General features: G+C 36.3%; 1 protein-coding gene across 1 annotated transcript; it reads left to right on the top strand.

The window, feature by feature from the left end:
- Positions 1-614: 614 nt before the first annotated feature.
- LOC136807465 (chymotrypsinogen A-like) lies at positions 615-6337 on the top strand. The gene is made up of 7 exons (XM_067064044.1): positions 615-660; positions 1089-1217; positions 1533-1661; positions 2218-2250; positions 2586-2792; positions 3164-3370; positions 5898-6337. The coding sequence occupies exons 1-7, from the start codon at positions 615-617 to the stop codon at positions 6227-6229; spliced, it is 1083 nt and encodes a 360-aa protein (XP_066920145.1). The 3' UTR covers positions 6230-6337.
- Positions 6338-16194: the final 9857 nt, after the last annotated feature.

The following is a 16194-nucleotide window of genomic DNA, read 5'->3' as shown; positions in this document are numbered from 1 at the left end:
TTGCTCTAGATGTAAGAACAGGATAAGAACAACTCGAGGCTTAAAGTGCAGAAAAAATAGTCGAGCCTCAACAAAAACTTTACTAATTCTTATAAAAAAGATCACTAACATCCTGCCTTGGATGCGTGCTATTTCTTACTCCCTAAAATTCCAATGGAGTCTAGACCTTCTAATAAAGGAAAATTTAAAAACTTTCAACCCACAATAAATATTTCAGGTGTCAAAAGTTTTTTAAAGACTTGCGAATTGAGAAAGAAAAATGCAGATTCGGTGTTTTAATTAAATTTGAAGCAGTTTTTTTAATGAATATCCAGGGAAAATGTTCTTAAAAACTCATATTTCAAAAGCTGAATGAAATAAACCAATATACCTACCAAATTAAACAATCTACTGCCGAAAGATCAAGAAGAGGCTGAATAAACAGATATTTCAAATTTGATTTGATTATTACTTTATTTTGACATTCTACCCCTTTTAAGGAACACCATTTTATTGTGTAGGAGCCTTAATTTGGTGCGTAAAGACGGGGGTCAAAAACACGGCAAGGTCATGCTATATAAAGTGAATCTAATTACAATTTTAACATATCAGTGATTTTGCTTTGATTGACGACGATGAAGTTATTAGTTGTATTCGCTGCTCTTATTGCTTTCACTGCAGGTAGATATGACTGCCCAGCTGGCACACAACGTTGTTTCAACGTTTATCTAACGTTGTATGGACGTTGTGAATGCTAGAAAAACGTTGAAACAACGTTGTGTGCCAGCTGGGTGCTCGCTTAAAATTCTATTGCTAAAAACGTTTATAACCGAGCCATCGAGTAAACCTGAGAAACCTTATCGGCCCTTTTTACACCAGCCCTTATTGGTGTTATATTTTCGTCGCTAGCGTAATGAGGGCCAGCGTAACGGATCGAAATTAAATTAGGGCTGGGCTAAAAATGAGCTTTGGCGTGAGGGCCGTTGTAAAAAGAGCCGATAAAAAGCACATTAAAGCTCTATTTCGGTACGGTCTGAGCTCCAGAACTTCTATGAACATCTCTTTTTCTCAAGATTTGAAATATATGATGATGCTACCTTTCTTTTCAGCATGCTCTGACAAGAGTTCATATTGTCGGTTCTTCTCTCGTGCACAATGCTCAACGAGTGCTATTGTTCGTGTGCAATGTCCAAAATACTGTGGAACGTGCGGTGGCAGTGGAAGTGGTAGCAGCGGATGTAAGTGTGTTCTACTCTGAATATTTTTTCCCTCCTTTATTGTAGTTTTTGAAATTGTTAGGTCAACCTCCCAGAGGGACCCTGGAAAGCTCGAGGTCCTTGACTTTTTTCTAAATTCCTAACGTTTTTCCGATAAGCTGAATTTTCCGAGTGAATTTCTGTATCGTTATCAGGATCAGGTTGCTCAAGTAATAAAGGGCAACTTTCCTTCTGGGATCTAAAGTGGTCAGGGACTATAGCCTTCATCACCCAGTATAGTAGAAGGTTCATTTTCGATTTTATTTAATGCACAATTTTAATTTGTTGTCGTATTAGCATGTCGAGATCTCTCCTCAAATTGTTACATGTTCCGCTCACAATGTAGCAACTCTTACGTCAGACAAAGATGCCCAAAGACCTGCAACGCCTGCAGTGGCGGCGGAAGTGGCGGTAGTGGTGTCCCAAGTAAGTGTTTAGAATCTCACCAAAGTCTGTAAAAAAACTCCATCTTGAAGCCTTTTGTTTCTTTCCATTGTTTCCAACTTGAACTTGCGTTTGTTTTGCTCGTTTGATAAAATCTCGAACCAATGCCTGTCTCGAACTTGAAAACTTGATCAAAAACTGAGCACAAAGCGTACTATAAGGGTCCAAATGAACAAAGATAAAAATATTGCACTATAAGGGTGCAAAATTTGGAAAATGTTACCATATTTCGCCTGAACACGGTCAAGAAATTGCACCGTAAGGGTCGATTTTCCGCCCAAATTTACTCAAATTTGGCTAAGTTTTCTCTGTACTGTAAGGGTTCGATTTCAAAGGCCTAATTTTGGATCGAGTGCCCCCCCCCTAGGCCATGGAAATATCGATATAAAATCTGACTTCTTCGCCTAAACTGGAAAGAGTAGTAATACAACTGAGTTCCACAAAAGGCTATGTTGGGGCTCTCCATAAAGCACACAAGTCAACTTGATTCATAAAACAACCAGATCCTTGAAAAATATTCTCCATTCTACCTTTCAAGGTTGCGCTGGCAAAGGCACTGGGTTACCATCAGGTAAGAATCATAATAAAATTCGAAGAACTTCGACCTAAACACGGAACGATATAATGGACTCTCTTTGTCTTGAATACCTAGCTGGCACACAACGTTGTTTCAACGTTCATCTAACGTTATATGGACGTTCTGAACGTTAGATAAACGTCGAAAAAACGTTGTGTGCCAGATGGGTATATCTCTAAGACTGTCTTTTCTCTTGAAGCATTTTATCCAAGTCTAGCGAGTTGAAATGAAACAAGTCTCAATATACTTGCAAATAAGTTCACATACTTTCGAAGAAGATGAAATAACTGATAACTTCTGTCTATGGGTATATTTCTACTCAAATTTAGGTGCACCATGCGGTCAAGTCAAAGTCAGTTCATCAAGAGTCATTGCTGGAGAGAACGCAAAAGCTGGAGCATGGCCATGGCAAATTGCCATGACAATGAAAGATGGGCGTTTTTTCTGTGGAGGATCTTTGGTCAACGCCAAATGGGTGGTCACTGCATCTCATTGCATCGATAAACAACAAGCTTCCAATATCCAAATCGTCTTAGGTACATGATGGTTCTTTTCTAAGTAATCTAACAACTTGTGAATAGCTTCGAACAGCCGCGCTTTTTAAAGTCTTACATCACGTGACAATGAAGCACCAAAAGAACAATAATAAATTCATTTATCGTTTGGTTATCTTTACAACAGAGTCCCATGTGATATATAGTCTTAACTTTTTAATAATGTCGAGGTCGAGATTTACAGAGAAAATCCGTGATTAGTTGCTTAAAAATGGTGAGTTTTTATCTGAAGCAATATACCACTAAATCTCAAGATACAAAATGAAAAGGTATTTTGGAAGAACACGTGCTTTCTACAGGAAATTAGTACAAGCCAAAACTCTCATCCTTAAAAAGCAATCTTTTCGTTACAGGCGGTCACGATTTAAACCATCCATCTGGTAGCGAACAAACTCGAAATGTGAAACGGCTTATTATGCATCCTTCATACGGACGCTTGAACAATGACATTGCATTGATCGAACTCGACCGTCCAGTAATGTTCACTGATCGTATACAACCTGTGTGTTTACCAGAGCCTACAGAACAACCAGCTGTGGGAAGCAAATGCTACTTGACTGGTAAGAATCTCTTTCCATTAAACCTTTCGTCAAAGATTATAACATCCCTGTCTAACATGCCGGAAAAATTGTAAATTTTTCTATTTTAAGGAATGACAATAAATAATTATTTTGGAAGCTACGCGTGAAAAAAATAGAGAAGAATTTAGTTACGATATTCAGGCATGTAAAATACGCGTTAATGATTAAGGAAATTTAAGTCTGAAATTTAAATCTAAGTTTTAATGTCAAAAGGCTTGCTATGCGCTATAATTTAATAATGCAAAACTTAGCCCACGTCTCAATATAGTAAGATTAATTGGGTTTTTTTGGAAGAATACGCTTTAAATTAAAAAAAATTACAATATCTTGTCTGATTTATTCCTTTTTAAGGTTTTGTATTGCTTTTGTGTTCATTACGGGGTTATAGGGTATCTTTTGGCTAATGTTTTTATTTCTCTTCTGTCACGCTTTTTTCACATAAAATTGAGGAATGATAGAATTTGTTGGACCTACCTGGAGGTCCTATAAATTAACATTTGTCCGTCCGTCCGTCTGTTACCCTGCTTTTCTCGAGATTGGCTCATTTATTTTTTCCGCATTTTTGCACAAAGATGTGTATTAGCAATGCCCAAAATGTAGCCGGTTCAGATTTTGAGAATTTTTTTTTCCGACCGGAAATCTTTCCGGAAACGCCGGAAATATGCCGGAAATTCATTGAACTTTTTCTTAATATTTCCTTGTTTTTCACACAAAAATATCATTGATATCAATGCCCACCATCAAGCATGATTTAATTGTCAATAAAACTGATTTTTGAAGCCGGAATTTTCTAAAAATCGTCGGAACAGCCGAGAATTGCCGGAAAAACGGTTTCTCTTGAATTTCTTGAGCTGTATTTTATATTATTGATAAAATTTTGCACACTGATTTTTGAGAAGAAAAAAAATTCCGCCCAAAAATGCTGGAAATATGCCGGGAAAACCGGCTTTTTGGCATTTTCTAGAGATTTCATCATTTGTTTTTTTCTGAATTTTCGAACTAAGATGTAAATCAGCAATGCCTAAAATATGACCTAGTCCGATTTTCGATGGAAATTTTTTTCTGGCCGAAAATGACAGAAATATGCCGGAAATCACCGTTTTTGCAGATTTCATTGGATCTTTATAATTCATATTTTTGTTTTTCAAACAAAAGCATTATAATAAAATGCCCACGATTCAGTATGGTTCAATTTTCAATGAAACTGATTTTGGTAGCCGGAACAGCCGAAGATCACTAGGAAACCGTTCGCTCGTCCGTTCTTTTTTCACGATCTTTTCCATCATCGCTTTAAACTACAGTCGACTTTCCATAACTTGAACCTCCTCAATTATCTCCATAAACTCTAACGATTTTTCCGGTCTCTTGAGAAGATTCTTAGACTATTCTGCCTCTCTATATCTCGAATTTCCATAACTGGAACAATTACTGATTATCCCCTTGGCGTTCCAGCACTCGACTATATTACACTTCCCTACTTGCTCTAAATATATATTCATCAGGTTTGTCCAATCAGCGTTCCGGCTTGTTTTTTTTTTTGGTTTAGTCGATTGATTGTACATTATTTTATAGATTTTTTTTTCTGGTTTTGACAAGTTTTTGGTTTGTTGGGTTTGAAAATTTACACACGTGTATGAAACACTCAAAAGGAAAACTCGTTGTTATCGAAACAATTTTTTACCTACTATGGTCAGAGCCATTTTACAGAATGAGTCGTCTTATTTTGTGAATAAATACATATTCTTGATCTAAACTGATAAATAATTTTCAGGGTTAACGAGAAGGAGAGATGACTGAGTGGTCTGTGGTATCAGACCTCAACCATTTTACCGAAATATCATGGTTATTTGAAAAGAGAATTTGATAGATTCAGCATCGCCTTTTATAAAGTTTTTAAAATAGTTGTATCTATTTCGAGTAGAACTTTCTTGGAGTGTTATTGTTTGAGATGCCTTGTAAACTTTTTATAAGCTTTTGAGGCTGAAATTTGTAAAAAGATCTTGAGAAATTATGTACTGAAAATGAAATCAATGAGACAGGGGGGTATACAACGAATAGAAATTGAAAATAATCTAAGGCTGAAAATTAAATTTTGCTAAGTATGACGAGCCTCAGTTTTAATTTCCCGTATGCTTCTAAACCTTGTGGCTTGTTTCTATGGCGGTGGTTAAGCAGAAAATGGCACTCTCATCGGAGGTTTTTTATTTTTTGGCGAGCCTTCTTCATAAGTTTTCATCTAGGAGAAAATGCAAACGAGAGAAATTTTGAACTATGAAAATTCATTGGAAGCAGTCCCAAGCCATGGTTTTTCAAAATTTATTTTTTGATAGCAGCACCTGAAAAGTCTTCAAGTAGTGCCCATTCTCCGAGGGAACTGCTGCGGAGGACACTGACCACTCCCATTACACCTTCACAAAACCATGACAAAATGTTTTAACTTTATAAAAGATTTAAACAAGACTAGTAATGATGCTGATAAGACTCATTCATTTTTATTTAACAACAGGCTGGGGAAAGATTCAACATCCTGGAAGCTCACATCCAATCCTTCAACAAGTTGGCTTAACTATACAAGAAAATTCTCAATGTAACAGATTGAACTCAAAATACGTCCCCATCTCACAACAAATGGTATGCGCGGCCAACCCAGGCACACGACAAATGGGTTGTCATGGTGACAGCGGTGGCCCACTTGTCTGTCAACAGCCAGATGGTAGCTTCAAACTTCATGGGGCTGTCAGTTGGGGCTCACCAACATGTACGGCTAGTGACGCTTGGACTGTTTTTGCTCGTGTCTCCGTTTTCCGTAATTGGTTAAACTGCTATATCAACAACTAGATTTGTTAAATTAACGATTATATTATTTTTTTAGCAAAGTTTTCTTTCTTAACGAACAAAGATCGCAAAATTAAAACATAAAAGACAAAGATAATGCATCAAATTATATCCACTTATTCGAATTATATTAAAGTGAATTCTAATTCCTTCTTAGCGCTGGTTTCTGACTGATTCTTTTTTGTATATAAGATCTTTTGTATTTACTACAATTTTCCATTTAGTGAAAAAATTAAACAGTTGAGAGCATTGAAAGTGGTTTTTGGCTAAATCCGCCAAATCCGCCAAATTTTCTTTCCGCCAAAATTTCTTCTTTTAAGGTATTTTTGTCTGTTTTCCTAAGAAATCGGGTGTTTTAGAGTTCCCAAAGCCTTAACTTGTTCTTAACTTGTTCTTAATATTTCGACCATTGAAGTCTTATGTTCTTATATAGTTTGTTCTTATAAAAATACGTGTAGGCTTCATATAAATAAGAGAAGAACTGAAGATGCAGAATTGGCTTTTCTGACTTATTTTCGTGGTAACCATACAGTATATGGCCCCCAAAACGGAGACGGCCCCCAAAACGGAGGTTTTCATTAAAATGAAGATTCTGACTTGTAGATTTATCAGAATTAAACGATTTTTGTTTATTTTGAAAGAATGATGGTTATACTAAAAAATGAGCATGTTTTTGATGGTTTGAGACGGATTCAAAATAACATATTTGCGTCTAAAGGAAATATTTCAACACTAAAATTAGATAACAATTGCATATAACTCACTCTAGCTCCTTGGATATTGAAAATAAGTTATGAAAATGGGGTATAGGAAACTTTCTACACCTAATGCCGTTCAGAAAATGCAAATACATCTGTGACTTTAGAGGCTGGGTAAAAGATATAGCATCTTGAAGGTCAACCAGTATTTTGGAGCCCTAGAATCAGCATTGACAAAACCGAAAATTCTAAATATGAGAAAAAGCAAAAAATCTTGGAATTCTATTCCTATCACCTTGAGTTAATAGTTTATAACAAAAAATTAACATTATATATAAAAATTTTCGCTGAGATAGCAAAAACGGCAAATTCTGTCATTTTTTTGCAAAATATACAATCAAGGTCATAATATATTGAGAATTTTGGCTATTTTAACGTTTTTCAAGATTTAAAGTTCTGGCGAGAAAGTCGATTTTTGGCTATCTTTTTAATTTAATCGAATATTTCAATTTGGGAGGGGTTGGCACACTTCCAGGCTATATTCTGAGTCTTATTGGACTATTTTTGAACTTTTGGATCCTCAGATCCTAAGGTCCTAAGTCTTAAGTCTCATGTTAAAACTCAGAGTTAAAACTCTACCCTTCCAACCTACTTTAGAGCACTTACAAATCGATTGTAAGTAGGTAGGCGTAGTGGTGTAGTGGTTATCGTGCTTGACTTCTGTCCAGGAGGCTCGAGTTCGATACCCACCGTGGCACTACGATTTACTTGGCAAGTGAATGCTCCTTCGCCCGGGTCAACCCATGCCATGTGAGGGGAATTGGGTACCATAACTCTGATACAAGAGTATGGGTAGATATTTCAGACATTGTGGTGTGCCTTGACACTCAGGAGGTTCTACACCTGCGAGGACATCCGTTCTCCCGTGTAGTTCGAGTGTCGTGGTATACACCATGGCTCTGCAGCTCGCATCTGCAGGGTTGCAATGTCTGCTTGCGCTGTGATTCCTACTCCACCGTGGGTAGGACCCATTCCGATGCATCGGAGGGCATATCTATCTACAAATCGATTGTGGTTCAAAAACTTCCCGGTGGATTTCCCTTTTTTCTCAAATATTATGACCTTGATTGTAGGAGAAAAATATCTTTAAAGCTTAATATTTTCAGTTTCAGTTAAGCTTTTTTTCTAAAATTTTCACAGCTTATTCCATACATGAGTGGAACTATTTTCAAAAGAGATTTGTTTCAAAAACTTAATTAAGACGTTGTTAAATCAAAATTGTCATTTTGAAAATTTCTAATTTTTCAGTTTGGACTTTGCAATATCGAAAATCTTGAAATATTTCATAAAAATCATAACTTTTACATCCATTGGGTCGTAAATTTAAGGGAAAACACAAATATGTTCATAGTTTTCCCCGCTATTACTACTGGGCTTAATAATTTGATTTTAACTACACCTCCGTTTTGGGGGCCCCAAACCTGCATTTTGACAACCAGGGGTATACTGTAAAAATTTTATCAAATAAATTTATGCCGAAAACCCTCTAAATCATATTTCAAAACTATGGTCAAAATTTTGTATTCATATCTTAAAGATATCTCGAGAAATCGCTAAAATTTCAAACCTCCGTTTTGGGGGCCATTAGAAAAAAGCTACCTATCTTTAAGCGATTGAAAGATATTGTTGAAATTGAAAATTTTGAAAAAGAACTTCCAGGAAATAAAGTAGAGATGTTAAAGGTTTTCATGCAGCAAAAAGTTTTTGTAAAATCTCTTTTCCTCTAGATTTGAGAGAAATTTCAAATTTGATCGCCGTTTTGGGGGCCACATACTGTAGCATCAAAGGTAAGATATTTGTCAAACATTAAGGCCGGTCTCCACTTACGCGCGCTTCGATCGCACCTCTTGGCTTCAATCCTTTTTGCTTGGAAAAAAGATTACGTCATAAAAATGTAGCGCGCGCTCGAAAAAAAAGTTGAACACATTTCAACTTTTTCCAACCGTTACATCAGATCACACCAATGGAGTTGCTTCTTTTTTCTTTTGACCAATAGCGTGGAACCCATTGAGTTTCAAGCCCGAAGGGCTAGAGGTCGATCTCTAACCTTTCTCAGGCAAGAAAAATTGAAGCCTTAAAATATGCGCCGTATTTTTTATGACGGATTGAATCTAGCAATTCCTTTGTTTTCGAGTGATATATTTTTCAAAATGAAGCGGTGAATTTTAGTTTCAATCTGTCATTTGTTTAAAAACCAGGCGGGTCGCTCAAGGCCGCGCAACTTTGGTAGGATTTGTTGGCTTCAAATCCTATCAAGGAGATTGACCTCTAGCCCTTCGGGCTTGAAACTCAATGGTGGAACCTTTGCTCGAAAAAGTGTGATCAAAGCGCGCGCAAGTGGAAACCGGCCTTTACTCTTCTGTTTAAATTATACTTGGTCTAATTCTTTGTTAAGACATAAAGAGTGAGTAAGAGAGTAAAAGTAAGACAAACACAATACAAATGCGATTTTTGCATATTTCACGTATATTTTACAAGGCTAGTATGTAAACCACGTCGTTGTATATCGCTGAAGCTTCCGCTTGGACCTCTATAACTCGAATATCTCCTTGGCTCGAACAAGCCAGTGGGTGTAAAAATAACGGACTGAAATATGATGGGGATTGATATTCCTATTTTTTTGTAAATTTCTATCTGCCGATGATACTGAAAGCATCTTATTCAAGAATTTTTGCTATAATGAAATCTACAAAGGTCATATTTATGACCCTGTCAATAGTTTGGTTCAAAAGGGTCATTTTGTCAATAAGACATATCAAAGGATTCTCAGCTATCTCTTTTCTTAGACTGTTCTTACAATGTTCTCTTTTGGACCTATCCCGGTGGGTGGAGGTCCTTTAAATTAACTAAATGTTCGTTCGCTCGTTCGTCTGTTACCAGCTTTTCTCGGGATTGGCTCATTAGTTTTTTCTGATTTTTTGCACAGTAATGTAAAATGGTAATATTTAAAATCTGATGAAGCCCGAATTAAAAAAATATTTTGGGGCAAATTTGGGCCAAAATGTGCCTAAAGTTAAACTTGACTTTCAAAGGAAATTGTCAATGTCACACATGGAACTCAAAATACAAGACCTATGTTTCGAAACAAATGCTTTGCACGGCCAACAAAGGTACACAGCAAAGTGCTTGCCATGGTGATAGCGGTGGCCCACTTGTCTGTCAACAACCAGATGGTAGCTTCAAACTTACTCTTTTTTTATAAGCATACGGGAACATTGGGTTGAGGCTCAGTATGCTTAGCAAAATCTCATTTTCAGCATTAACTCATGCTTATTTATACGCTTAGACTTTCAATTTAATGTCTAATGATTTTCGGGTTATTCATGGAAATTTCGAATTTTTAAACATTGATTCAGCTCAAAAATTACAGTTTTTTTTGTAATTTAGTGCAGCAGGCAAAAATCTTTGGTCTGAGAAAGCTAAAACAGCTTTAAAAGTAACCCTAAAAAGGTCAGCGTTTTAGAAAAGCTGCACAAGTTTTTTTGCATTTCAGCTTAGAGGTTACCCTGAGTATCAGAGGTTAAGTTTTCAAAGAAAATAGTAACCTCTGAAGACAAATAATAGAAATTTTATCGCGCATGTGTCAATCTAATCACTGTAGAAAAAATCAAAGATGAAGAGCAAATATTACCATATTAATGTCTAGCAGACTGTATCAGTATGCAGTTTACTATTTACGAATTCCCCAGAAACCTCCAAGTGTAGTTGAAATGAGTTTATTTCGAAAGAAATCTTTTACATGATCCCCAAATGTATAACAGTAATTACTAAACTTTTAATTATGGAAATGTCATTTTAATTGAATCGAAATAATAGACAGACTTTATGTTTTGATTCTCTATCACTGACTCTTTTTACAAAGCATTGATGACTTTTTGTAAGTTGTGTTTTCAACGACGGGAATAAAAATATCGACTATGACGCTCATCCAAGATCTTGGATGGTCGTCATGGTTACTTTTGTCTTCGCTGATTGCGCGATGAATAGAATCTCGATTCGTCGGCACAGCGTAAATATATGATTTTGAGCTGTGCTTTTCACGGTACTTAGAGGTATGCTTGGTATGCTTAGCATTATGTTTATTTTTTTACCGAAGGTTATATTTTATCTCCTTTACCATACCCTGCTTCGAAAGTTTTTTGAATACCGTCACATGATATGGGACCTTTTCCTACTCGAAAATTTTGCCAAAAATCATACTCTGTGAGAAAAAAACGTAACATTTCCATAGTGTAAATTTTTGTAGCAATCTTATCCCCATTGAAAATAAAATAAGAAGGTTTGGCTTCAAAAACGATCTGCATTGGCTATTTTGAGCTGAAAAAAATGTCTATATCATCATTGTCACTGACACTCTGAAAGGGTTACAAAATTTTCATATTCAATTTACAAGATTTTCATACCACAGTGGAGCTATGAGACTCACGTCTAATATATGTCAATCTCAGCTCTTCTCAGAGAAATATTAAAAAGATATCCCGAACTAAAAATATCGTGTCATTATAAGCATTTTGTTTGATTTTACTCGTCTGATGATGTTTTTCTCACACTAGATTTCATAAATGTAACTGCTTGGTATTCTAGTATTTATTTTCAAACTTTTGGCCAGCAAAAGTACGAATACAAATTGGTAGAGAACTTTTTAGAAATAAGAGTATTAAACATTTTTCGAAATCAGAGTCCTTCGAGCCGCCATGACAGTTGTCCTTTGCGGACAAAGCCTGTACATCGATTGTTTTCTGAAAACAATGGAAATACAATTCCAGAGTCTCTATAATTAATCCATGCTACGAAGCAATCAGTAGCGGCCTGGTTTAATCTTTTTGGTGGTGCAAACTATGAAATTGGCGCCCCTGGTATTTTTGTCCTAATCTCATGATTGATTGAAATTCGATTGACGTTTTTGCTTACGTTAATTTGTAATTTCCCTCGAACTTGTAATTTCCTCCTAGCATTTGTAAATTTCCCTCCTAGATTTTGTAATTTCCCGCAAAAGTGAAATTTTCATCGTTTGGAAATTCATCACCTTTTTTGACTTTCTTACTATACTTACTATCTCCTACTAACTTCAAAGGCTTAAGTAAATGGAATACTATCCAATTAAAACTCGATTCGCGTTTCTATGACTTTTTTGAGACCTCTTTTTTAAATTTTCAGATTGAATTCCAGTGTTAAATTGACGTCTTTCAGAATTGTTAGAATTTCAATCCAAACCATGATATTAACCAGGAATCCCATGCTTGTTTTCGTGAAATTCTGGATAAATTACCCTCGGTCGAATTTCGAAATGTTTTAAATTTCCCTCGTTGCACTCAGGAAATTTCAAAAAATTTCAAAATTGACCTCGGGAAATTTATCCCGAATTTCGATTATAACCATGAGATTACTAGTACTAATTTGCCCCTTCAATCATTAAGTGAAAATATTAAACTGTAAGAGCAGTGACTGGTTGAAAGAAACGCCCGGAATCTTTGAGTTAAAAAACTTTTATTTATACGAAGGTGGTGGTAATGATAACTTGACATTTCCTTGTTATAATTTGAAATGTCATAGTTTTCTGAACAAGAAAATTTTTTCAATTTACAACTTTTAAAATGTCTAAAAATGCCCCAATTTATACCGATTTACACCAAATATAAAACTCCTCAAATAAAAAACATGAGCTGTTGATACTTGAAATTGAAATTCATACCTAGTAAGTCGATTTGGTCTATATTTTTGTTTTCTAAAATATTATCAAAAAAATTACCTGTTAATCTTCAAACTTTTGCGCCGCTGGTTTCTTTACTCTCCTTAAAAGATCAATGCCTGAAAGAGGCCCCAAAAATTCGAAAGCTGGCAGGAATAAGGGTGTTTGTAATTCTGGCGCCACAGGCAAAAAAATTTGGTGTAAGAAAGGTCAAACAGCTTAAAAGATCTTCTAAAAAGGAGGAAGTTAGTCCGCATAAGACCACAAAAACCATAGCGAGCATCAACAAGTTTCTATCTTTTTGGCAATCTCTCATTTTGGGGGTGAGCATCCTCTTTAACCCTTGGTGGATAATAAACAAAACTTGTCTTGCTTTGACTTTTCGCGATTCAATGTTGAGAGTAATTTTTAAAAAAGTTCTAGAGAAAGAATGCAAGAGCGTAAAATAAAACGAAGCGCCGCAGGCAAAAAAAAATTACAATTACATTGCACTTATAGAAGGCGCTATATAAACGTGTCAAGAGCGCCAAATCGCCCAATTAAACATCAAAAAAATTTTTGGCGCCCCCTTGAAAAGCTTTTTTGGCGCCCTTCTCAGGTCTTTCTGGGTGGTGCACTGCACACCCTGCACCCCCTGCCAGGTCGCCACTAAACGTGAGATACGCCGGTTACGACGTGAGTATTTTCTCTAATGTGGGTCCCAATCACTGACCTTATATAAAGGTCAGTGGTCCCAATGGCGGTGATTCACTTCCAAAACAAACAAAATGGCGGGAGAGGATAATTACAAGGTCTCAAAAGAAGGTTGTCTACTGCTCATTCCGACATCGACTTTTAACCTGACTGAAATTCGAGCCGTTACTAGCAACCCTGCGGGGCCCAAGGTGCCGAGTATGCACCCGGCACAGTCACAAGCCGTTACTAGCAACCCTGACCCTACCTAACTGTTAGTTAATCAATTCCAAACAACAAAACCCCCGGAAAATTTAAAATGTCGGAATAAGCAATAGACAACCTTCTTTTGAGACCTTGTAATTATCCTTTTCCCAAAATGGCAGTGCGAAATCTCAGGTAATCTCAGTGAATTTTTGGTTTTTATTCAACAAGGATTTTGTTTATATTCCCTGTTCTTTATTTTATTAATTGTTTATTATAAGTACATTTTGCAGGTCTATTGACTTTTAGCCTATAAAACTATAAGTAGTTTCAACTTTGTATATTCTATGGTGCTGACTCCTCCTGATTTTTTGTTATATTCAATGCAATCCGTACGGGAAGCAAAATTCCGTCACCGAAAATTCCTTTGAAATTCAATATTTTTGTCGAAAATTTTGAATATCTTTTACCAATTCCGAAATTCCGCAATTTTTTTTGCTAAATTCCGTTTTTCCGCACTAAAATTGTCTAATTTTCCGTCTCCGTCAGAGAACCCAATTTCCGTAATACCGTCTAAATTTTCGCCAAATTCCGCTACTCCGTCCGAAAAAAGGGCCGATTCCGCTCCTCCGCCAACCATGAAACCCCCCCTTTTATCTTTAGAGATAAGAATAATAATAAGGTTGGGATCACTTATTGACAAAAAATTTTTTCCTCTCTGATTGCTAAGCAAAGAAAAACAGTTTCCATCAGTGATTCCACAACCTACCAATTATTCATATCTCTACTAAAGAAAGACACGAAATTAGAAGGGGGATGTTGACTATTGTTTTATTCCATCTTTAGGCGGTCATCGAAAAATTGTTCTATTCGCGTCACCCGCCCGCATCAAAGTTTCCGCTGATTTTCCGGTGCAGAGATGCGGAAAAAAATCTGGGAAAAGCAATTTGTTCTTTTAAAGTATAGCTTTTTTCTCAATTGCTCTGACGACCATCGAAAAATTGTTTTGCTCGCATTACCATCCGTCCCTCTCTGAGTTACTGGCGTGATTAAAAAAAACCCGGGAATGTTTTTGACCGCCCGTCCGCCCGCATGCATTTTTAACACCCGTTGCGACGCGAACAGAACACTTTTTCGATGACCGCCTTAGAGATAAGAATAATAGTAAGGTTGGGATCCCTTATAGATAAAAATTTCTTCCTCTCCAATTGCTAAGAAGGGTGTGGAAATTAGAAGAGGGATGTCAACTACATTAGACCAACCATAGTTATAAGAGGATTCTCTTATTAAAGCTATGGTAGTAGGGGGAATTTTGTTCGATTTTTTGGAATCGCTCGACTGTTTTGTTAGAAGCACTTGTTATACATTTTTGGAAAGCTAAGGGGTAGGGGAATCGAAATTACTATGTTTCCAATTTTTTTTCGGACACTTTGGTGTGATTTTCGGACAAATATGACGGTCTCAGGCAAAAAACATAGTGTTGAAAATTAATGAAAATTTTAGCTCGAGAAAACGGAGACCTGTTGTATATTTTTGGAAAGTTCTCAAAAAATTAAGATTAGAGATATATTGCAAGTATAGGTGATTTCTGTACCTAACTCGAGATATTAACCCTTGAAAACCGCGTTTTTCAGCCAGAAACAGCTATTTTGTCCAGTTTTTGCGCTTTTTGAAGCTCAATATATGCATATGCCTGTGTTCCTACCACTCAATTTTAAATTTGGCTTTCTAGATTCTTGTCAATTTCATGTAAAAGTATTACTCTATAAATGGAAGTATATGCAGGTATATGATTTGAAAATTTCAAGCTATTTTCTTGAACCAAATTTGAGCCTTGTTCCAATATAGACACAATTTCATCATAGTGGGATAATATGTAGTTGGCTGAGGCAGGATCTCCCAGAGCGAACACCATGTTGATTAGGATTGAACATAGCATTCTCCTCGATGTATTTTGTCAATTGTTTTTTAAAGATTTTTTTGAAGATTTTCACCAGGTGGGGGCTACTGGGCGATATCTTTCTGTTTAAGTTCAATTTCATCCTTTGCGGATAGGGACAAAGAAGGATTTTTCACGGTTCCAGGGGTTTGTCCAGTATCCAAGCATTTTCCCCAAAGGATGAGAAGAGGTCTGGACAGTGATTTTTGCAGTTTTTTAGAAAGATTGCTGGGAAGCCATCTGGACCAGCTGCAGAGGTATTATTGAGTTAATTAATCATATCCTCAAAATCTTTTCTTGTTAATGGGATATATGCATTTTGTGATAGTTGATCAGCTGTTGGAGGAGAAGGGTGTTTGGATGTGCTGAAGACTGAGCTGTATTGCTGGGAGAGGATCTCTGCCATTTTTTCTGGATACTCTGATCAGATTTCCTTCTTTCTTCTAGTAACGGTCCAATTTTGTTGAAAAATTGTTTTGCATAAAATGAGTAAAAGTATTTTGGGTTCTTTTTAATAGCTTTTATTGCTCTTTCTTCCTCAAGTTGAGATGTCCCTTTATAAGATTTAAGAAAGTTAACCTCAATTGAAATCATTTCTTTGGTAAGTTTATTATGTCTTGAAGGAGACGTGACTCTTGTTTAACATTTTCCAGCATGTTGTTCAGGGTTTTCTTTCTGAGCACCATCTCCCAGTTATAGTTTTCTG

This window comes from Clytia hemisphaerica, unplaced genomic scaffold (genome assembly GCF_902728285.1).
Source record: "Clytia hemisphaerica strain Z4C2 unplaced genomic scaffold, Clytia hemisphaerica genome assembly, whole genome shotgun sequence".
Taxonomy (NCBI): domain Eukaryota; kingdom Metazoa; phylum Cnidaria; class Hydrozoa; order Leptothecata; family Clytiidae; genus Clytia; species Clytia hemisphaerica.
The sequence above is the reverse complement of the archived record's forward strand: the minus strand, read 5'-3'. Positions and strand labels throughout refer to the sequence as shown.